This window comes from Rhinoraja longicauda, chromosome 1 (genome assembly GCF_053455715.1).
Source record: "Rhinoraja longicauda isolate Sanriku21f chromosome 1, sRhiLon1.1, whole genome shotgun sequence".
NCBI classification, from domain to species: domain Eukaryota; kingdom Metazoa; phylum Chordata; class Chondrichthyes; order Rajiformes; family Arhynchobatidae; genus Rhinoraja; species Rhinoraja longicauda.
The window spans coordinates 131,681,579-131,706,132 of record NC_135953.1 but is presented as its reverse complement, the minus strand read 5'-3'; the positions used below and the strand labels follow the sequence as shown (position 1 = coordinate 131,706,132).

The following is a 24,554-nucleotide window of genomic DNA, read 5'->3' as shown; positions in this document are numbered from 1 at the left end:
TCTATTGTCCATTGTCTATTGTCTGATTCCAAACGTCATTGATGTGAGATGGTCCTTTGTTTCTTACCCCTCACGGATGCCGCCTGGCTTGCTGCATGTTTCCAGCATTCTCTATTTTTAATTTCATATTTCCAAAGAAGGGCATGACTGCCACATGCAACATTTCTCTCTTCGGATATGAGTCCACTTGGGGGCAATATTTCCACTCATGCCGAAAGTCTATGAGGAAATCATCGAGATAATTTACGCAAAGAAAAATCCCTCTGCGGGGGAGAGCGATGAAACGTGTCAGGGGAAATATGATGTCGTAACGTCAAGGGAACAGTATTGTGAGAGTATAAGAAAATAACTGCAGATGCTGATACAAATCGAAGGTATTTATTCCCAAAATGCTGGAATAACTCAGCAGGTCAGGCAGCATCTCGGGAGAGAAGGAATGGGTGACGTTTTGGGTCGAGACCCTTCTTCAGACTGATGTCAGGGGGGCGGGACAAAGGAAGGATATAGGTGGAGTCAGGAAGATAGAGGGAGATCTGGGAAGGAGGAGGGGAAGAGAGGGACAGAGGAACAATCTAAAGTTGGAGAAGTCAATGTTCATACCACTGGACTGCAAACTACCCAGGCGAAATATGCGGTGCTGTTCCTCCAATTTCCGGTGGGCCTCACTGTGGCACTGGAGGAGGCCCATGACAGAAAGGTCAGACTGGCAATGGGAGGTGGAGTTGAAGTGCTCAGCCACCGGGAGATCAGTATTGTGAGAGTAGCAGTAATGGCACAAGGGGAATGACCTTTCGTATTAATTGGTTCGCAGGCTTGCCATTTCTGGCAGGGGCAGGAGTAATTGCTCATTCCTAATTACTCCTTGAACCGAGAGGCTTGTTAGCCCATTACAGAGAAAGCTAGGAGTCAGGACAAGGGAACATCTGTGGAACAAACCAATGTTATCCCACTGTGAACTATAGAACATAGAACAGTACAGCACATGAACAGGCCCTTTGGCCCACAGTGTTCATATCGAACATGATGCTAGGTTCAATTAATCTCCTCTGCCTGCACATGATTCATTTTCCTCCATACCCTGCATATTCATGTACTTATCTAAAAGCCACTATTGTATCTGCTGTTCATACACCCACCACTCTGTGGGTAAAAAAACTTAGTCCACACACACACCTCCCATCATTATCCATCCTAATGCTTTTCAATAGCCCGACACCAGCACCATTTTCCGTTATGAGAGAAATGTTTCTGTCGCTAACCTAGCCACCAGATTTGTTTGTTTAATTAATTCAATTTAAGTTCCCCAGCTGTGATCTGAATGCAAGTCACCAGATCGCAAACTTGGGTCTTTGGATTGCTGGTTCAGTGACAGAACCACGGTTCTGCCCTTAGCCCATTAGCACCAACTGCTGGAGTAAAGGAATACACACGGCAGCCCTGATCATATCCTCAGGATGATCAGGATTCAAGATTCAGGATATCTTTATTTGTCACCCAAATTTGCCAGGAAATTTAGTCACCCACAGTCCAACAATAAGAGCAATAAAATAAGCAAATTACACAACCCCAACCAAAAAAAAAAGAAACATCCATCACAGTGAGTCTCCTCCAGTCACCTCCTCACTGTGATGGAAGGCCAGAATGTCTTTTCTCTTCCCCTGCCGTCTTCTCCCGCGGTCAGGCTGTTGTCGTTGCCACGTTCCACGCCGCGCCGGACGGTGAAAGGTCCGCAGCGGGCCGACCCAAGCCCCGCGATCCAGGGCGGGCGAACACGCTGCCGCTGCACGTCGAGGCGGTCGTGGCTCCCGACATTGAAGCCCCCGCCAAGCAGAGAAAAATCCCGCGGCCTATTTCAGGCCGCGCCGGACGGTGAAATGTCCGCGGCGGGCCGACCCAAGCCCCGCAATCCGGGGCGGGCGAATACGCTGCCGCTACCGCTGCCGGAGCTCCCAATGTCGGCATCCACGTGGCCCAAGCCTAAGGCGAGTCGCAGCCGCTCCCGCAGCCTCCGAGGACGGCCGGCTCCGCTGATGGTGAGTCCGGCCGGCTCCGCTGATGGTGAGTCCGGTCCGCGGGCTCTGCGAACCAGAGCCCTGTAGGCCGCCAGCTCCAAGAGTTGGGCCGATGGTAGGCCGCAGCAGGAACGGAGACACGGCCCAGAAAACAAAGGTCGGGTCTCCGTTCAGAAGGGACAAATTTACAATTTTACAGTTCCCATTTTGGACCCAGACCCCTTCCTATCCATTAAATTATTTTCTGTTGAAATGCGATCTCTGGCAAGGTGCAGGGAAACGTAAACAGAACACCTAAATAGGAACTCGAGAACCAGAGGACAAAGGTTTAAGGTGGAAAGATATAATAGGAACCTGAGGGGCAAATGGTGGTGGGTGTATGAAACAAGCTGCCGGAGGAGGAAGTTGAGGCAGGGACTATCGCACCATTTAAGAAACATTTAGACAGGTACATGGATCGGAAAGGTTTACAGAGATATGGGCCAAACGGAGGCCGGTGGGACTAGTGATGCTGGGACATGTTGGTTGGTTTGGGCAAGTTGGGCCGAAGGGCCTGTTTCCACACGGTATGACTCTCTGACTGAAATAAATAATCTCCTCTCCCTGCACATTAACCATACATACCACTTCATTCCCCGCATATCCATGTGCCTTTCTACAAGTCTCATAAATGCCACTATGGTGTCTGCCTCCATCACCGCCCCTGGCAGCATGTGTTTCAGGAGTTTAGAATTTGGTCTAAAAAAGTATTTTCCAGTGATCAAAGCTTAAACACTAAGATAACTTAATTGAAAGTAACCAGCAGGCTACAATTAAACCACCAAATAAACTGAAAATTTATTAAACAAATAAAATAAAAGTTAGACACTGTCTTGCAGCAGACTAACTGGAGGCTGAGAGCACATTAAATTGGAAAGCATAAAGGCAGATATGTTTACCGTGTCTGAAGAACACAGACAGCCAAGTCGTTCATTAGCAGGTGAGCCTGACAGTTTGTCTTTTGAGTCTGAGACAAATGGGGCAGCACGGTGGCGCAGTGGTCGAGCTACTGCCTTACAACGCCAGAGACCCGGGTTTGATTCAGACTACGGGTGATTGTCTGTACGGAGTTTGTACGTTCTCCCCATGACCTGCGTAGGTTTTTCTCCGAGATCTTCAGTTTCCTCCCACACTCCAAAAACGTACAGGTTTTCTTCAGTTAATTGGCTTGGTACGAATGTAAAATTGTCCCTAGTGTGTGTAGGATAGTGTAAGTGTGCGGGGATTGCAGGTCGGTGCGGACTCATATCATATCATATCATATATATACAGCCGGAAACAGGCCTTTTCGGCCCACCAAGTCCGTGCCGCCCAGCGATCCCCGTACACTAACACTATCCTACACCCACTAGGGACAATTTTTACATTTACCCAGCCAATTAACCTACATACCTGTACGTCTTTGGAGTGTGGGAGGAAACCGAAGATCTCAGAGAAAACCCACGCAGGTCACGGGGAGAACGTACAAACTCCTTACAGTGCAGCACCCGTAGTCAGGATCGAACCTGAGTCTCCGGCGCTGCATTCGCTGTAAAGCAGCAACTCTACCGCTGCGCTACCGTGCCGCCCAGTTGGGCTGAAGGGCCTGTTTCCACACTGTATCTCTGAAACTAAAAACTAAAAACTAAAATGCGATAGTGGTCCAGAAGCCAAATTAAAACAAATACATTTTTAAAAGGTATTCATCTTCTTAGGCCCCCTCGGTCATGGCTGACCATGGGTGACGCATCCTAGTTGGCTGCTTGCTCCACACCTCGGCTAGATCAGCGTCGCTTGTGGCTGAAGAGACCAATGCGGGAGTGACAGTCTCTGTCGCAAAGGTCACATTTGTGTGTGGACCCATTTAAAACTGAGGTGAGAAAAAACGTTTTCACTCAGAGAGCTGTGAATTTGTGGAATTCTCTGCCACAGAGGGCAGTGGAAGCCAAATCACTGGATGGATTTAGGAGAGAGTTAGATAGAGCTCTAGGGGCTAGTGGAATCAAGGGATATGGGGAGAAGGCAGGCACGAGTTATTGATTGGGGACGATCAGCCATGATCACAATGAATGGCGGTGCTGGCTCGAAGGGCCAAATGGCCTCCTCCTGCACCTATTTTCTATGTTTCTATGTTTCTATGACTGGTCTGTTCATGTTGCTGCTCTCCTTTCTGCGTGCCTGCTTTTCTGCGGCTGCGTTCATCAGTTTCTCTTCCCCCGTTTTGAGATGTTGGTTCAGGGTACCTCTCCACCTCGTACGGTCAAACTGCAAGGCTCTCCCAGGACTCCACATCGATGTCGAGCACCTTCAAATCTGTCTTGCAGACATCCTTGTAACGTAGCTGGGGGCGGCCGATGGTTCTCCTCCCAGATGTTAGCTCTCCATAGAGGATGTCTTTTGGAATACGGCCATCCTCCATGCGGTGGACATGGCCCAGCCACCGCAGCCTGCAGAGTGTACATACTCGGAAGGCCAGCGTGAGACAGAATCTCAGCGTTGGACACTCTGTCTTGCCTGGATATACCCAGGATACGGCGGATGCTTCTAAGGTGGAAGGTGTTGAGTCTTTGCTCCAATCTGGCATATGTAGTCCATGTCTCACTGCCGTACAGAAGCGTGCTGTTGACACAGGCGTTGTAGACTGCTATCTTTGTCTTCACTGTCAGCTTTGGATTGGTCCACACTCGAGTTGTGAGTCGAGCGAGAGTTGTAGCTGCCTACCCGATCCTCTTGTCAATCTCTGTGTCCAAGGAGAGGTTGTTGGTGATGGTGGAGCCGAGGTACGTGAACTGATGGATGGCATCGAGTTTGTAGTAGTTGATGGTGATGTCAGGGGGTGCCTCTGTATCCTGTCCCAGGACGTTCATCTTCTTCAGGCTGATGGTCATCCCAAAGTCCATGCAAGCCCGATAGAAGCGGTCCATCAGTGACTGTAGTTCCTGCTGGGTGTGGGACACAACTGCTGTGTCATCGGCGAACAACATGTCTGACATTCACTGTGCATGTCCTGCCCTTGTTAGACTTCCCAAAATACATCTCGCACATCTCTGTATTAAAGTCTTTTAACTATTCCTCAGCCCACCTGCTCAACCGATTAAGATCTTGTTACAATTTTTGACAGCCATTTTCACTATCTACAATACCACCCACTTCAGTGTCATCTCCAACCTGCTAACTATGGCTTGTACATTCTCATCCAAATAATTGATATAGATGACGAACAGCAATGGGCCCAGCCACAAGTCCAGAGGCAATTTTCTATCCACTTTCATAGTGAACTTCTATGTTAAGAAATATTATTGAATATTTTAACTTTGTATGAGCTCAAAGGGAGTTTAACTTTTTGACTATTCATGTCTTTTTTATTGAGTAGAACATTATTGCTTCCAGCTCCAAGCTGCATATTTAGGAAGGATAACAAGGCCTTTAGGAAATATACTAGAACTGTACCAGAGATCAGGGCTTCACGTGTGGTTTCTAGAGAAGTGGGTATTATTCTAGTTCAAACAGATAAAGTTTCTATTCTACTATTCTACTTCAAACAATAAAGATTTCATCAAACTGCATAAAATCATATCTTTAATTGTGTAAATAATAAAATTGTAAAAGCAGGAAAGTTACACCTGGAAGACAGAGGTCCACATCACAAGAGTTACTGAGGGAGTTAGTTATTATCAAGGTCAGCTTGTTGAAATTGATTCAATAGTCATTTTGAAAATGGAATCAAGATACATGGGGAAGAAAAACATTGCTGCTGAAAGAAAGTGGGATTGATTTGAATGTTTCTTTTCAAATAGATAGGGGGAGCAAGAGAGGATGAATAGCCTCTTGCACTTGCCCTCAATGAAAGTTATAGTTTATATACTTTATTAGACAAACTTTTGTTATTTCAAACTGTGGGGAAGCAATAACATTGAGCTAGCTTGGTATATTCGGGATTCTGTCACTGGGATAAATTTAAGTAATATCAATAAACACAAGTAACGGATTGTAGCATTTGCCTTTTGTACAATTCCAAGTTTCATCGAAACAGAGGCTATTAATCACTGATCACATGAATATGCAATTCCCGGAATCTGCCCTGCGCTTGTTTTCCAGTTGGAATGCATATTTCCTTTTGTAGTCACGATTCACTGACTTAGTTATACATCAATTGGAACTTAAAAAGCAGAAAGTGTTGGAAGAAATACATATTTTTTAAATCACATCCATTTTATGGGCGGCACGGTGGCACTGCGGTAGAGTTGCTGCCTCATAGCACTTGCAGCGCCGGAGATCCGGGTTTGATCCCGACTAGTCACTGTCTGTACGGAGTTTGTACGTTCTCTCCGTAACCGCGTGGGTTTTCTCCAAGATCTTCAGTTTCCTCCCACACTCCAAAAACATACAGGTTTGGAGCATCTGAGATGCTGCCTGACCTGCTGAGTTACTCCAGCATTTTGTGAAATAAATACCTTCGATTTGTACCAGCATCTGCAGTTATTTTCTTACACTACAGGTTTGTAGGTTAATTGGCTTGGTATAAGTGTAAATTGTACCTAGCGTGCGTAGGATATCGTTAATGTGTAGGGATCACTGGTCAGTGCGCACTCGATGGGTCGAAGGGCCTGTTTTCGCGCTGTATCTCTAAACTAAACTATACTAAATTATAAGAAGATTAATCATCAGTTTAGTTTTAGGCCCTTCCAAACAAACAATCTGCAGGCTCATTTTACGCTTTGGAGAAAAAAAAACGTTATTTTCCTCGTTATTCCAATATATTATTCAAAATTAGTTACAATGTTTTCTTCAAAAAAACTCAATTGTTTAATTACAGCCTAATGTTTACATGGATCAGACTCAATAGTGCAAAAAAAAATCTCTAGACCAATAACATGTAATCTTCTGAAAAACCTTGTCCCTTCTCATTCTTTCGTTGGTTTAATGAGGGCTGGTGCTCTTGTCCTTGGATTTCTTGCAAATGGCCAACATATTTAGATTAAGAAAACTCTTCAACCTCACACTGCCTCTTATATTTGAATGCTAATGACCTAAAACGATTTTCACAATAATACCAAAAGGAAACAAAGGGCCTTGCAAATAAACACATCCCTCGCCATGTTAATAGAGTAAAAAATATCTGGTCTCTGCCCTCATTTATCAATAAATCGCATATAAAATCGTAAGTAAATCCCTGCATCATGTGAAACTGGTAGCAATGAGTCAGAGCAACTTCAAAAAAAAATTCAAAAAGTCTAATCTGACTGCTTCAGCATCCAGTCCATTTTAGGAAGATGATGACAAAAAAAAAATCTTAATGAGAGATCAGAGAAGGACTGACAGAAAAACGATATGACCTTTAAAACCTGTTTTTAATCATCATTTTCCAGAATATCAATTCAAAACGGAATAAGTGTTTTCCAACTCATAACAGGAGGTCATCTCATATAAAATCAGATTTTAAAAGAATCCCACCTGAGGGACGTGTGCATCTCCTTGAGACTGATATCAGAAGTATTAACACTCCATGGTGCAACCTCGGTAGCAAATGTACAGATCACAATGTTCACATAGCTTTGCCTATTTCCACATAGTTTTAGCTATTTTCCCCAACTGGATATTTTCTCATGCTTTAATGTTCTGAGACATCATCTTGATTTGGTATTTCTTGTGAGTCTTCTTCTTTTTCCTCTTTGTTTCCTTTCTGGATAGATAGTGAATCTCTTACTGAGAGTTTTTTCACTTTGATGTTTGGAAGCTTTTTTAGATCTCCATCCCACTCTCTTGAATGCAAAAAGGAAATGAATCAGAAAATCAAATTATGTAATACAAATACCGAATACAAGCAAACTGGACAACTCATTATCTTCGAGTCATTAAGTACTTGTTTGACTCGGTTAAAATCTTGCCTCATCTACTCCAGGGCTTGAGCATGAAATCTACTTTGATGTTCCAGCAGGGACTGAAAGAATCTTCTATGGACAGAAAACAACTATTGTCTAGGAGAAACACGGGAAAATAAGAATGCAATTGATCTATATATGTATAGTTTAATGATACCGCAGCAATAGTTCAAATGGCAGCGACTTAGATTTCTGCATGAAGACTTTTCCTTTAATTAATTTGTAGTTCTGGATTTTTGCTGGGCTTCACACGACTGCCTGTTTATTGTCCACATGAGAATGTGATGAATAGTGTGTATAGCTTCAGATACTATTGAGAAGACTCGAAAGAAGCGCACGATTTTCTTTTCACAGCCAAACAATGACAAATTGATAATAAATTCAACCATTCGACAATTACTCACTTTTGGGAAGCAGATTGCTCTTTGATTATTTTGGCAGTGTGGCCAGCATGTATTCTAGAGATTAATGTGAATGAATGCATGCAAAGCATGTAAGCACTTAATTGCTTTTTAATTAGATGAATCCAATTGGGCGAATCCTATTAAGCTCACGATTTTTTTATAAACAGTACCCTTTCCAAATCTACTGCCATTACAAAGGTTGAACATTGAACTAATTAGAATACAGTCGGCCCCTGGTTATTGAAGGGTTCCGTTCCTGAAAACAATCCTTTAACCAATTTTTCCATGGGGTGAGTAATGAACAATTTTCTCCAAGATTAAAAACCCATTGCTCAAAATAGTTGAGCCACACCCCTCCCCCACTTCATGATCTACATTCTCAATACTGCATCAAACTATTGGTGAAGGGTAGAGGGGGGAGAGGGGAGGGGGAGGGTGGAGGGGAGAGGGGGGAGAGGGTGCTGCACCAATGCAGGAGAGGTTTGGGCCCAATGGGTCCACTTGGTCCAGTATTATCTTAAAAGATGTATCAAAGGAAGTAAAGAAACTTCAGTCCACTAAATTTTAACCCCAGGCTAAAATTCAAACTTTACACGTCACTAATCATTGAAGCCATTCTCAATGTACGTGTTGTAGCTTTAAATGTGATGGTTAAAAAATGAAGGAAACAATCTCAGTACACACTTACCTGAAGAATTTCAGATGCTTTATGTTGAGAATATCAGGAATCTCTGCAGAATTAATAAATGCAACAAGTTGAGTATATATATTTGACAAGGTTTTTTTCTCTCTTTTAGTCAAAGGTTTGAACAAATTCACTAATCACTGCCAAATTGCACACTTAACATATTTATACAGTTCTGGTCAACATTCTTCAATAAAGATATTCAGGCATGAAACAGACGGAGAATAGAAGACAAATGAACACATTTAACATATTTGGGGCAAAAGAGGGCAATGACTCTGACACTCTGAGTACTCTGGAGAACAACACTGAAAGATAATACTTAAGTATTAAGAATACTGGAAGAGTAAATAAATTGAATACAAGATGTTCAAAATTACCAATTGTAAAATCTGAAATAAAAGACCATATGTACGAGAAAGACAGCTCACAAATGGATTTACTTTTTTTTCTGGGAATGGTGGTGAATACACAGCATGTAGGAAGCAGATATTATCGAAAAAAACTTAACACAATTATTTAAGAAATTAGGCAAGTGAGGTTTTTTAGATTTTATAGTACAACATACAGATTCTATAATGCAGGGGTTCCCTGGATTACGGAAGACCAGATTTACAGAATCTGACTTTATGCAAATTTTCTCATAATTTTTTTTAAAGTATTTTCAAGACAGGAAAGATAGTTACAGAAATACGAGCATCCTATTGAGTTATGAAATAAGGATAGAAGCTAGTTAATTCAAAAGACACCCAGTCTTCACATAAAAACTGATGACATGTAACTTCCCTGCAGTTATTATATTGCTGCATAGCCCTTAAGGGGGCAACTGCAAATTCACAGCAAGAGGCCAATGCTAAGAGATTTGGTTTGGAAACTGACACGGCAATCTCTTTTATTAACAATTTATCACACAACGTAACATCTGTTGATGCATTAACGTTATTAAAACTAACCATTGGATGTGGCACATTCTGATTCTGTACCCCTGTAACACGACAGGGGAAGATAATAAATACTTGTCTAAGTTAACTAATCCTCATTGCAATTGTTCTTTTGTGACTCACAGAAAAAAAAGTCTGTTTGGAGTTCTCTGAAACAGAACCTTACGTAACACGGAGACTGTCAGTACGGTCTTGTATTCCTACGCATTTAATATATATTTTATAGCAATTTAATAATTCTGTGCACCAGAATCATCAGAAAATATTACATTCAATGGTTATAAAACTACTTTGATTTAGTCCTATATTGCTGCTCCTTTACACCCTTACAATTTGGGACAGAAACCTACTTCATTTAACAGATGCGCAGTTAATGCAAGCAATCTATTTATTTGAAGACTCGGAAATTAGACGTCCCTAATGCTACCAAACGAATGGGTAAGTGCATTAGGCAAGCAGCATTTCAAAGGATAATTGCTCATCCCTGTCCCTTTCCAATGATTCAAATAAATGAGGAAACACAGTGCTCCAGAAATGGAGATTGCTTATTAATATTTAATGGCTGATATTCTGTGCAGCTTTTAGTGTGGAATAAATTGTATTTCAAAGTATGGAATATTTATTTTGCATATATAAATATATTTCGCAAGCACTCAATCATTGCTGATTGAGATTGTTGTCTAAACCCTTTTGTATTACAAAGAAGTACAAACTTCATCTTCGTTCCCCATACAAGGTAGGGTAAAGAATGTGTGTTCACAACAAGGAATAGTGTTTATAATAAGTATATTGTTTTGAGGTTCACAATGCACCATACTAGTTTTTCGTTGCCTTTCTGCAATCCATCTCCAATGACCTTCAAGTTAAACGTTTTATCAAAATTCTGGAGAACTAAGAATAGAAAAAAAAACAAAGCAAAAATTGCTTGCTCGTGCAAATGGATGGCAAATTTAAGGTAACAGAGTCCAGAATATAAGAAAAAGTCTTTGATTTTTACTCATAACAAGACATTATAGATAATGGCGGGCATGGAGGTCAAATATTGACCATTTGAAATTTGAAGGTCAGGTACATTCTGAAGAAATATTGGCCAATGCATTATCTTGACATAATATTCTGCCATAAGCCAAACCTTCACTTCTAGCAAATAATATCCACACAGTGTATAAATGTTTATTTTATGGGGAAAAATCTGACACTGTTTGGGCAGCTAGAAAGAACTTTGTCCAAGTTTGTGGGAGAGATGAAATGTTATTACAAATCTAACTAAAAAGTTCAGATATAAAAATATAGTTTAAACATCATGTCAATTAAAAACACGTATCTGCTATAAAAATAATCTAATCATGCATATTTAGAAATGATCATGCAAGGACATAAACAGGATAAAATTATCTTTCTTTATATTATGTTATCTGCATGCTTTGGACTTACAAAATTTTTCCAATGGGATTTCTGGTGCATGAAAGAAGTCAAACTGAAAAGTCGGGCTTTTATTTCTTAAAGATCAATAAAAACGTCTCATTGAAAATATTTAATAATTATTTATTTTGATTGAGTCGGGTATTAAATTCTCGACTATATTTGGTCTTAAATGTAACTTACGTTATATCAACAGGGGAGCGCAGGTAAAATAAAAAGTGAACTGACACACCAGGAAAGAATGGGGAAAAAACTGATAGCAAAATTCTTCAACAAGAAGGATTCATCAAGACATGAATGGGACTAAGGAACTTATCAGCCAAACATTAAAGGAAACTGAAGGACACAATCATGCTGATTCCTATAACCACATCTCTCAAAGTGCGTAACAAAAGAAATCTAAAATGACAGAAAAAAATTAATTTAAAAAGGAGCTTGAAGAACAATAACATTTTTGATAAAATAAATTCAAATTGTATTCGTCCCTGAAGGTCAGATTTAAGTTTTAAATGATAAAGGCTGTACATGAATGCTTGTCTATATTTCCGAAATGGACATATTTACAACTTCAGCCAAGCTTCACCCACTTATTCGGGTGGACATAACGTACACCTAAAGCCGCTATTCGATCAGTAGAATGGTGGAAGACTGAAGCATGAAAACCTTCCTGTAAACAATATATGCAAATACAATTACATTGCTGCGTATGGGGGAGGATTTTAAGAGCATGGTGGGTAAAGAGAATACAGAATTTAATTAAAGAACAAAAATTCCATATATGTTGAAAATCTGAAACAGGAATAGGTGTTCCACATTATTTTTTGTCGATTCAGGGCGCAATGCTGTTTTCTTGAAAGCATCTACAATTACGCTGGAACCAATATTTATCTCCTCCCAACATGGCAGCCCTCATCATGAAGAACCAAAAGGGAAAGGTTTTGTTTTAATGTTTTCTTCAAATCTCCTTTACTTAATAACCAGGCTGTTAACGAGCTGCCAAATACCAAATATCTAATGTATTACTCTTCTCTATAGAACAGTTTAAAATAAATGAAAATTAACAATAATGTAATTGAATGAACACTTACAATAAATGGAAAACATTTGGATAAAACTCATGAAACACTGAACATTATAAGTAGCCTTTATTTCAGATCCACTTTAAAACAGGCTAATCTTTTAAAATCAACTTTGACAGGCACCCTATTCAGTAAAATTTTGATCATCGTTTTCTACCTTTCTCTCTCATCACCCAAATGCCATCTACATAATGGGAGCAGACTGCTGAAAACGACCTACCCTCCTTCACTCCTGTATCATCTGCAAAATAATCCCAAATTAGCCTCATCTGTGATGTTTGGTGGACTGTGTGGGGTGGGAGGACCCGTTGCTCCTCCCGTGCAGCAGGTGGCGCTGCACAGGACCAAGGGAGATGTTTTGTACATAGTTAGCTTGGCTGTACACAGTGTGGGGTGTGCAGTCAGATTGTGTGGTTGCAGCCATTTTAGTTGTCTTGCTGCCAGCACCGAGTTACTGAAATAAAGACTTCTGTTGCACCTTGAAGACTCGCAAAGTTTCATACAGGCATAGAACAAGAACACAAAATCATCAGTAACCCCAGGACCCAAGAAACCAGAGTGCAAGCAGGTAACTTGTTATACTGATTAACTACCTTTGAAGATGCAACACTGATACATCAGAAGAGGTCGACTGGGTGAAGAAGAGTAGGAATTTGTCCTATTTTGTCCAAACGTGAAACTACAGCTACATGATGTCAGCGTGGAGCAAGAACACTATAGATGTTTTCTTGCCCCTTCACCAGTTACTGGGCTGCTTAATTTTCCCATCACCCTCATGCCTCTCATCTCCAATTTATACAACACATTCACACCTGAATAAATTCTCATCATTCACACTTTTTCAGCTCCCTGACATTTGAACATCTGGTTAGTGTCAGTATGGAAAAGCAGATGATGTAATTTTCCACCCGAGGCAGCTTTTTCTTCCACTGTCACTGGCACCGAGACAATTATGAGATAAACACTGATAATTGCACGTGGCGAAGGTGATTATGGAAACCAACAGGAATTTGAAAGTTTCAAAGAAACAAGTATGCGTGTATATATATATATGAAAAAGGAGTCAACTTACAGCCATATAAATAGCTGTAAAATCAAAGCAATGTCTGGAAACTTTACAAGGAAATGTATAGGGAGGTGCCTCATGTGAGACCAACAACTGCATAAGAAATCTCAAGTCAACTCAGGCCCTTGACTGGAAGAACTCACCACTTTGTACCCCTCCAGGCTCTGGAGCAGGTAATATGTCAATATCGTTAATGTGTCTTGGAGGTTGTATAACTAACTAAAGTAGTTAACTAAAGAATTAACTAGTTACTAAAGAATTAACTCGTTTTGCTTGAAACAACGTAGTAAAACTTTGAGTTGTTTGAACAAATCGTGATTAAAGAAGTCATTGCCTGGTGTTTTGTTGTGCGCTGTATTCAATTTGGCTACTTGGCAACAGAGGCAAGATGCCACAACAACTTGGCTTATAGAGTGGCAACCTCATATTGGCTGTGACCTTTGTTTAATCCTGAACTTTGGTGCAGGCGGTGTGGAGTTTAGATGGTCTCCCCGTGACTACTTGGGTTTCCTTTAGGTGCTCTAGTTTCCTCCTGAAGACATGTGGGTTGTCAGGTCAATTCACCACGGTGTAGTATGAGTGATTCGTTGAGAAAGTGTGGAGAAGATAATACAGGAAAAATTAGTTGGCATATGGGACTGCTTTAGGAGACAGCACAGACCCGATAGGCTGAATGATCTCCTTCTGTACTATGAGAAAATATGGAAAAAGGCCATTACATATTTTATCTTCATGTGTAACCAAAAGAAGCCAAGGATTCTTGTTTGCCTGAAGTGCTCTCAAACCTTGCCAATTGGAGGGGGAAATAAATCAGTTGAGTCCTCCTTCCATTCTGCTTCCCACCCAGAACTTTCTCAAGGCTCATAATCAATGAGATAGCTAGTCCAATTTGGTCCAACTAAAATAAGCAAGTTGCCGAGTCCAACAGACACAGAAATCTTTAGCAATTATTAAAATGAGGCAGAGCCACAATTGCAAGGAAGCCTCTGGTTTCTTCAAAATTTCTGAGCTTTAAATGGGTTCGGGCTAATTTCTTGTCCAAAATATTTTATGAACATTAACGAAATAAAGTAAAACATTCAAAAGAGGCTTTCCCGAATGATGATAGTGCTGATCAATTGCACTGAATTCAAGTTTGCTTTTTTATATTTTTAATCTCTCTGTGCCACTGTGGTCTCTGAAAAAAGCACCAAATTCACCTAGTTGCCTTGAGACTGTGTTTGCATCTAAATGTTTAAACAGCGGGGATAGTTGGAGCTGTTCTTTATCATGTTAATAGTACTGCTTATACAACTAAAACAAAGTGATAAATTTATGTTCAATTCTGCACAAGGTAAAGTTGGACTGCAGTCTCGGCATTTGCAGTGGATACAACTATCCAGCATATAACAGCACCAGCAATTACCACAGTTATAACTGTGTTATTTATTTTAGTCCCATGCTTTAAGTCAATCTCGGCCAGTGATAGCCACGTATTGTACCTTTCAACCGATAAACCAAACCCTCTCCATGTTAAAGGTAAGTAAAATTCAAATAAATGAAGTTCAGGGTTTGATCAGCCATGCTGACATGACAGACGTAAGGGGCTGAACTGCCTACACCTTTTGCATCAGAGAAAAATGATGATTAAAATCATCATCCAGAGCTCCATTAGATCCCCAACTCAAAAAAAGTAACAAAAATAATTCAACAATACATTTGCAGTTCATTACTGGAGTCCAGGTTATTAAAACATTGGAGCTCTGTTTACTGTTCATCCTTAACACATTTCAAATCACAAAATGTCAACAGTATATATGTTGGAAGACTTAGTATTGTACTGTATTAAGCACTCTCACCTAAACCATTTTCTTGATACTGAAGCCTTTCACGTTCAATGGTCTGTTTCAGAATGGCTTCACGAGCTTCGTGCTGCCTCCCTTGTCTGCTTTTGATGCTATTTGCCAATTCAATTTGGAGCAGTTCAGTGTCAAATCTGTGCAAATACCTGGAATGGAGTAGTAGATTTCTTTATGCATAAACCATAATAAAAGTTAGAGGTCGTTGAGTTATAATTTGTAGTTAGTTTTAAAAGAACCACAGTTGTGGTTCGCCTACTAGACATTCCAAATAATCCCGCTTAAAAACCTTTGACTTCCAAAAACTGGTGAGCTAGGTTCAAGTGGAAAATAATAGGTAAAACTGAAACACTTCTCAGAATTCAGCAGGTGACATTCGACATGAGACAATATCTATTTTTGCATAAAACAAAGGAAATGCTTTCGCAATTCCCGTTCAGCACTAAAATATTTCAACAAATGAAAATTTGGTGCTAAAATAAAAATGATTAGTAACTTGGAATTAGATCACATTCAGTTAACTATAAATTGTAATTTGCTTGCAATTTCAGGTTTCACAACAAGGAACGGCGATGTTGACCAAAGAACTTTAATAATATGGCCATTCACAGGACAATTGTCAATGTATTATAGTATGGCTGCATTGTTCACTGAAACATGAAGCGAAGATCCAGCATTCAGGATTATTGATCCAAAGACATTAGTTCAAATCTCAATATGGCTAATGGGAATTTAATTCAAATTCAGTAAATATGGGATAAAATTAAAACTATTAGATTACTGAAAAAAAACACCAATTGTTTCATTAATGAGGATGTTGCTGGAACTTGAGGGCCTGAGCTTTAGGGAAAGGTTGTGCACTCTCGGACTTTATTGGTTGGAGCACAGGACGATAAGGATTGATCTTACAGAGGTGTTTAACACTATGAGGGGAATAGATAGGGTAAAAGCACAGTGTCTTTTACCCAGAGTTGGGGAATTAGGATCCTGAGCGGCAACATTTTCACACAGTGTTGGGTATATGGAATGAGCAGCCAGAATAGGTAGTTGTGGCAAGTACTATAACAATATTTAATAGGCATTTTGGCAGGTATATGGATAGGAAACGTTTATAGAGACATATGGGCCTAATAGGGCAGGTGGGACTCGTGTAGATGGGACATCATGGTCGACTTGGGCAAGTTGTGCTTACGTGCTGTTTGCCTCTTATGATTCTACGACATCACTAATGTACTTCAGGAAGGAAATCTGCCATCCTTTCTCCGTCTAGTCAATATATGGTTCCAAAACCACAGCAGCACAGTTGATGCTTAACTACCCTCTGCAATGCAGCACCCAGCATAATCCCAATCAGGGATGAAAAAAAAATGCCAACCGGTGAACTCCACATATTGTGAACAAAAAAAAGTTTCTGGTGAGACTTCTCACATGCTTACATTCTACAGTTTTCTAAATTTTTTATGCACATTTAAATGCCATCATGGAAATGGATCAGCAAAAATGTCTTTGGCTTGTTCACCTGAAGTAGGGTTCATGTTGGAATAGTTTAAACTTTTTGAAGCCACTATTCCCCAAAATGGTTAAAGTCCTATCAGGTCATGAAAAGAAAGCCCATGAAAGAGGAGAGGATAATGATTTAGGAGCGCAAAGTTGAAAGATTTATGAAGGTTTAGCCCAAACAGAAATGAATATTGTAAAGTGCACTACAGCTTATTTAGTAACTTTCGTTTTCCAAACAGAGAAATCGCACTATCATCATATCATCATCATATATATACAGCCGGAAACAGGCCTTTTCGGCCCTCCAAGTCCGTGCCGCCCAGCGATCCCCGTACATTAACACTATCCTACACCCACTAGGGACAATTTTTACATTTACCCAGCCAATTAACCTACATACCTGTACGTCTTTGGAGTGAGGGAGGAAACCGAAGATCTCGGAGAAAACCCACGCAGGTCACGGGGAGAACGTACAAACTCCTTACAGTGCAGCACCCGTAGTCAGGATCGAACCTGAGTCTCCGGCGCTGCATTCGCTGTAAAGCAGCAACTCTACCGCTGCGCTACCGTGCCGCCACTATAATTGAGATGGCTCCAGAAATGACAATGCACAACTTCAAGTGAACCATTGTCTCTACCAACTTTTCCAGCAGAGCACAAGGCAAAACTAGATCTGAAGTGTATGGTTATTGAGCTTGATCATCCGTGGGTACGTTCCAAAATGATGTGCAGGAATTTCCCCTGATGTGTCTCTCATCTGGTACCAGAACTTTGTTTAAATATCAGTGGCAATTAATCTTGAAGCACAAGAGGAAATTCCATCAGATCAAATGAAATGAACAATTAATAATGGATAACTGATTGGGAAGTCAAATGGATGTTCATTGTTTTACGGTTGGGAAACATCTTCATTTTGTGTCTTGTAAAGCCCAGTCCTTCGTCATCTCATTATTTAGAATAACTAAATTTCTCGGATTGCATTAAGGCAAAATTAAACAATCTCTATTGCTAAAAGAATAATAATTTCCAAGCTCGTTCAATTTTATATGATTTTATAAATTTGAATCTACTGCCAATTTCAGAAATTGGTAAATTAATTTTGTGAGGAAAAAGTGAAGCCTGTGAAAGACAAGGAGTTAAACCACCACATGAAATCTTTGCTAAAACAATTTTCTGTACCCGAATTCCAAAACTCCTAACAAGTGGAAGCTAGTTAAGTATACAAAAATAAAGTTCTATCAAAGAAAATTAGTTGCAAATTGAATTTGCCACAATGGGATAAAAATTGTGAACATACCAAGAAATATGAATGTTTTTGCAAAATTATTTCTTACTTTTCTATAATCTCACAGGCTTCCTGCTTACTGTACCCAGTCTTATTGGAGTCCAAATGACTTTGAAACCATTGCAGTTTCTCACCTATATTTTAAAATATCAATTTTGAAAGCAGATTAATATTCAGCATTGAACATTACGCATCCTTGAACACCAAATTTAATTACAAAATAAACAAAAGTATTTAATAAGTTGACAACAAAAACAGCAGAATATACTCACATTGACACTACCCTCAACCACATTAGCAGGAATACATTGTTATTTTTAAGAGTGGTGACCTCTAACACAGCAATGTGAGAGAGGAAGGTTTCTGTTATTCTCATAATGGTAGATTTGCTGGACTGGATTCTAGCAACCAGGATTTAAAAACATGCCACCCAAATGTGGATGACTCAATCAGCTGGCTTGGCTCATCAGTCTAACTCCAATACACTAAAGCAAAACATGCCATTTTTAGCTTTAATAAATTTTGTTTTGAAAAGAGCCAGCTAAGCAAACCCATTAAATCAAAGTGTACAGGTCTAACTAATGTGCAAATTGTACCTTCTGACAAGACAATCTGCCTTGTTGTTAAATTACATGGTACTGCACTAAAAAAGCATTTGGTGCAAAGAGATATCTCCATTGAGTTTCCTGCGGACCTCAGGATTGGTAAATGATGGTCCATTTTCAATCAAAAGCAATGACAATAATTTGTATCTTACCAGTAACATTTAGACGTACAGCCTTCACATTCTTTATCCTAGATAGAAAATGAAGTTCAAACGTCACCTATAAAATGTTTGTGCCAAATAGACAGCGAAGATCGTTGTCACAAATTATCTTAATCATTGGGCAACTGGGTCTAGGGATGGAGTTTAATTCAGATAAGTGTGTGATGTTGCATTTTGGGAAGTCAAACCAGAGCAGGACCTTCACAGTGACAGGTAGAACCTTGGAAAGTACGCTACTCCTACATCCATCTACTCTACAAGTACATAGTCTCCTGAAAGAGGCGTCATAGGTAGATAGGGTGGTGAAGAAAACTTCCAACATGCTGGCATTTATCTGTCTGGGAAATAAGTCTAGAAGTTGGGATGTTAACATTGGTGAGGCTGTGCTTGGAGTGCTTTGTTCAGTTTTGTTCACATTGCAAGAGGAAAGACAACATTAAGCTGGAAAGGGCGCAGAGAAGATTGACCAGGATGCAACGGTCTTAACTATAGTGATAAGTTGAGTAGGCTAGGATTGTATTCCTTAAATTACAGGAGGCTCAGATATAATTTTATACAAGTGTACAAAATCATGAGGGGAATAGATGGTATGAATGCACAAGCCCCCCCCCCTCCTCCTCAGGATATGAAATCAAGAACGAGAGCACATAGGTTTAAGATGAAAGGGAAAACATTTAATAGGAACTTGACGGGCAACTTTTCCCACACAGATAGTGTTATATATATGGAATGAGCTGTCAGAGGAGGTAGTTAAGGCAGGTACAATAATATTTAAAAGACATTTGGACGGGTACATGGATAGGAAAGGTTTAGAGACATATGGGCTTAATGGGCCAGGTACGGCTCGTGTACCTTAATCGGCTGCACCTTCATGGGGCACCTTAATCGGCTGGGGCAAGTTGGGCCAAAGGGCCTGCTTCTGTGCTGTATGACTCTTATGATTGTATGACTTCGCTAATGTACTTCAGAAGGAAATCTGCCATCCTTACTCAATCTGGTCCACATATGGTTTCCCAAACCGCAAAAGCTCAGTTGACTCCAAACTATCTCTGTAGTACAACACTCAGCATGACCCCAATCAGGCTGGAACAATAAATGCCAGCCAGTGGACTCTCCATATGGTGAACAAATAAACTGGTTTCTAGTGGGATTTCTCGCCAGGTGGATATGGGGCAAATGTGGACAAACAGCTTAGATGGGTATCTTGGCCAGCATAGCCAAAAGTTCGACCAACCAAGCATGTAATTTGACTCTACTGACATGGTTGAAAATGTTAATTCTGCACCTTGTCTGAATGCTTATGAGTCATAGCGAAAGCTGAGGGGTGCAGTGGTCAGTCACACTGTAGCAGGTTTCTTTTCATTTGTGAATACATCAGTGAACATTATGAGAAAGCAGTCACAATTGATCTTAATTGGCATAATAGTGACCATAGATTTGAGCATTTACAACAGAAGAAAGTTCTGAATAGTATTTGATTTTAGCTTACCAAGGGAGAACATACAAGGTCTCCAATGAGTGACACAATTGATAGGTACATTGATTGGTACTGATCGAAATATACCAGATAGATACCAGATTGCATTGTATTAATGTCAATTTCACCCAGTTGACCATAACAGAGTGGTCTGGCAGGGAAACATTCATTCAGGCTCCCCATTCATCTGTTCGGATATACAATATCTATGTGTGTGAATGTTGGATAATGAGAACCAGCAAAAGGCTTGCTTCTGTGGCAGTAAGGTGTAGGTTCTGTTCAGGAAGGACATTGGTGTGGATCCCGACCATGGCAAGCAGGAATACTATAATGGGGAATATTATTTGAAAGATATACCCAATTATTCTTATTATTGCTAACTAGCAAATAACACTGATACATTACATGGTGAAAATGTATTTTGAATGGCCATAAATAATGTATTTTGAATTTCCATAAATAAGTAGGGCAGTTGTACAGGGCCCTGGTGAGACCGTACCTGAAGTACTGTGTGCAGTTTTGGTCTCCAAATTTGAGGAAGGATATTCTTGCTATTGAGGGCGTGCAGCGTAGGTTTACTAGGTTAATTCCCGGAATGGCGGGTCTGTCGTATGTTGAAAGACTGGAGCGACTAGGCTTGTATACACTGGAATTTAGAAGGATGAGAGGGGATCGTATCGAAACATATAAGATTATTACGGGGTTGGACACGTTAGAGGCAGGAAACATGTTCCCAATGTTGGGGGAGTCCAGAACCAGGGGCCACAGTTTAAGAATAAGGGGTAGGCCTATTTCAAACGGAGATGAGGAAAAACTTTTTCAGTCAGAGAGTTGTAAATCTGTGGAATTCTCTGCCCCAGAAGGCAGTGGAGGCCAATTCTCTGAATGCATTCAAGAGAGAGCCAGATAGAGCTCTTAAGGATGGCGGAGTCAGGGGGTATGGGGAGAAGGCAGGAACGGGGTACTGATTGAGAATGATCAGCCATGATCACATTGAATGGTGGTGCTGGCTCGAAGGGCCAAATGGCCTACTCCTGCACCTATTGTCTACTGTCTAAATGAATGAATCCAAGTCAATCGTGAGTCTCCATTAAATCTGGCAAGACCTCTAGATAAAGATACAACATGAAAAAGCATTTAAACTGCAGGAATGATGTAAATAAGATGATTCTTATGCAAGTCCAGCCTACATTAAAATTAAATCTAACCAGGTCCTCAGTGTCCCCTCATATTTCATGACCATCTGCTTTTCACAAGATAACATGGCAGTAAATCTGCACATAGAAATAGCAAAAAAAATGACATGATCTTTTGTCCACCTGAACAAGCCCTTAATTTAAAATGTGCCCAAAAGTTAGCATCTCTGAAGATTTAGTACTTCCTCAGTTATTACAAAATACATGCGTTTGAAGTCCATGGTGGTGGTTGTACTGAGAATGCTGTCAACCCAATTAACAGTCACAAAACAGAAACCATTCCCCCGCATCCAATTGTTTTAAGTACAAAAATAGCTCCATTAGACCCAGACTTGATGCTAACTAGTCATTGCTCTTGGCACTAATCAGTTTATAACAAAGCTAATGAAATTGCAAAGATTTTATCTTTCATATAATATAATATTGGTCTAATGGATGCTATCGATAATTGATAGAAAGTAAAATGTGACAAATCTGACAGACCCATCACCAGTATTAACACTGTTAAATAAAGACGGTACACAGAGCAAAAAGGCGGACCATTACTAATGAACAGCCGGACATGCGAGAGGAAAAGAAAGGGAAAAGGCACTTTAAATTAGAAAAATGAAAAATGTGTCACAGTGCAATGCTACAACTATCAATGAGCAACCACATACTTATCTTTCTTTTCTTGTTTATGTGTCTCCCGTACAAGCTGGCCAGCCTTTCTGCTGTATGGATGGATAACCTTCTGCTCTGGGCCTTTCTTGGTTTTTGGTGCTTTAGGCTATACAAAAATATATATTTTTAAAAAACAACATCACATTGTCCTGCTTGACATTTAATTCTCCTGTCCTTAGTTCGTGAGATGTAGAATCTATCAATCAACAAACATCAGTCTTTCTGTACTCTTAATAAAGCAATAAATGTATTTATTTATTGTCCCTTTTAAAAAAAGTGTCATTCAGAAACTACTCTCGTTATAAAAGCTACATTGACAGTGTCAGCAGCAATGTTGCTAAAACCACCAGCCATGACAAAATGCAAGAACAAACTCCAAATGTGCAATCAAACTGGGTGCAGTGGATTCATTATGAGAAACAGATGTTCCCTTCATTCTTCATTTAGTTAAAAGCAACAAAAATAGCAGAAAGATTAGCCAGTGATCGAACACAGACAGGTTACTGGTTCTGTTTCGAAGTAGTTTGAGGAAATTACAATTAATTGACCTTTAAGTTAATGCAATATTTGGCCGATGATGAATGCATGTACAATCATGTTATCGCAGTGAATGGTAACAATTATTTCTCATTTTCAATCTGAACACAAAGAGGGAAGTAAGCGATAAGCAATATTAGGAGAATATAAATCAGCATGGATAATATTGCGCTACAAATTTCCTGAGTTATTACTGTGCACAACTTGCAACAATAAAATGCAGCCACTAACAATATAATTAGGATTGCAGGTATTTACAGATTGTTCTTGGATTTTCCTGGAATTTAAGGTTTGCCTTCTTGTGTTGTTATTACAACATAGGTAAAATATTAATTCACGTTCATGGAATTTTACACCTATTCCTGTCATTGTCATTTTTGGGCAAAACTAGTTTGGAGTCTGACTCGTCAGATAGAATTTCTTGGTGTGCTTTCAATTCTTCAACAGTACTCAAGTAGCTATCCTTTGATTTTTATTTCCCTTTTTGTCTTCCTTGGTTGACTTATGAATTGTTAACAGCATTACAGAAGCTGACAAACAAGGATGCTTTAAATGTGGATTCATGCAACTGTAGACGCTGGTTTACAAAATCCGACACAAAGTGCTGGAGTAACTCAATGGGTCAGGCAGCAACTCTAGCGAACATGGATACGTGACATTTCTGGTCAGGACTCTTCTTCAGACTGAAGAAGGGTACCGACCCAAAATGTCACCTATCCTTGTTCTCCAGAAATGTCGCCTGATCCACTGAGTTACTTCAGCACTTTGTGCCTTATCTTGTAAATGTGATTGGTCCCTGGTAACATAAAAGAAGCAGCCACTAACCCTAGGACATTAGACATCATTGGAAGAGTGCAATCATAACAAACCAACAGGAAACAATGAGTTCAAATCCAATTATAAATCTATTTGCATCTGGGGTCAAGCAAATAGTGATGGAATGCTGCTAAGTAATCTTACATAGGCTGGACTAGTAGAAGATGAGACTTAGGACTTTAGGGCAGCATGGCAGTGCAGCGGTGGAGTTGCTGCCTTACAGAGCCAAAGACCCAGTTTCGAACCTGTCTTGGGGTGCTGTATGTATGGAGTTTGTACGTTCCCTCAGTGACCTGTGTGTATTTTCTCCGGGTGCTCCGGTTTCCTCCCATATTCCAAAGACATACAGGTTTGTAGGTTAATTGGCTTGGTAAAATTGGAAATTGTCCCTAATGTGTGTAGGATAGTGCTGGTGTGCGGGGATCACTGGTCAGTGCAGACTCGGAGGGCCAAAGAGCCTGTTTACGTGCTGTATCTCTAAACTAAACGAAACTAAATGTGCGTTTTCAAACTTCTGTTACTCTTGCCAGCCTGCTCCAACAGAGCAAGGTTTTATAAGTGAAAGATTAGGGGAGAAACAACACTGGAACATCTTACAGGCCTAGCAATCCAAAGGCCTGGCCTAGTGATCCATATCCTAATATAACAATGCATGCAGTTCTGGTTATCCCATTTCAGGAAAGATGTGGATGCTTTAGAGAGGGTGCAGAAGTTTACCAGAATGCTGCCTGGATTAGTTTCAGCTACAGGAGGAGGTTGGATAGACTTGGATTATATTCTCTGGAATATCAGAGGTTGAGGTATGTAACATTGTGAGAAGCATAGAGAGGGTAGTCAGAACCTTATTCCACTGGGTGGAAATGTCCAACACTAGAGGCCATAGCTATAAGGTGAGAGGGGGAAAGTTTCATGGAGATGGGCAGGGCAAGTTTTTTTTTTCAGAGAGCATTGACGGGGGATGGTGGTG

At 40.3% G+C, this 24,554-nt stretch overlaps 1 protein-coding gene across 1 annotated transcript in view; it reads right to left on the bottom strand.

The window, feature by feature from the left end:
• Nucleotides 1-5,645: 5,645 nt before the first annotated feature.
• tma16 (translation machinery associated 16 homolog) overlaps nt 5,646-24,554 on the bottom strand; it is a 35,610-nt gene continuing 16,701 nt past the window's right edge. The window contains exons 2-7 of the mRNA XM_078398983.1: nt 22,231-22,340; nt 18,890-18,927; nt 18,182-18,266; nt 15,348-15,496; nt 9,005-9,047; nt 5,646-7,792 (exon numbers count right to left, since the gene is read on the bottom strand). Of these exons, the coding sequence (XP_078255109.1) occupies nt 7,642-7,792; nt 9,005-9,047; nt 15,348-15,496; nt 18,182-18,266; nt 18,890-18,927; nt 22,231-22,340 (576 nt within the window). The 3' untranslated portion in view covers nt 5,646-7,641. The remainder of the gene's footprint in view (nt 7,793-9,004; nt 9,048-15,347; nt 15,497-18,181; nt 18,267-18,889; nt 18,928-22,230; nt 22,341-24,554) is intronic.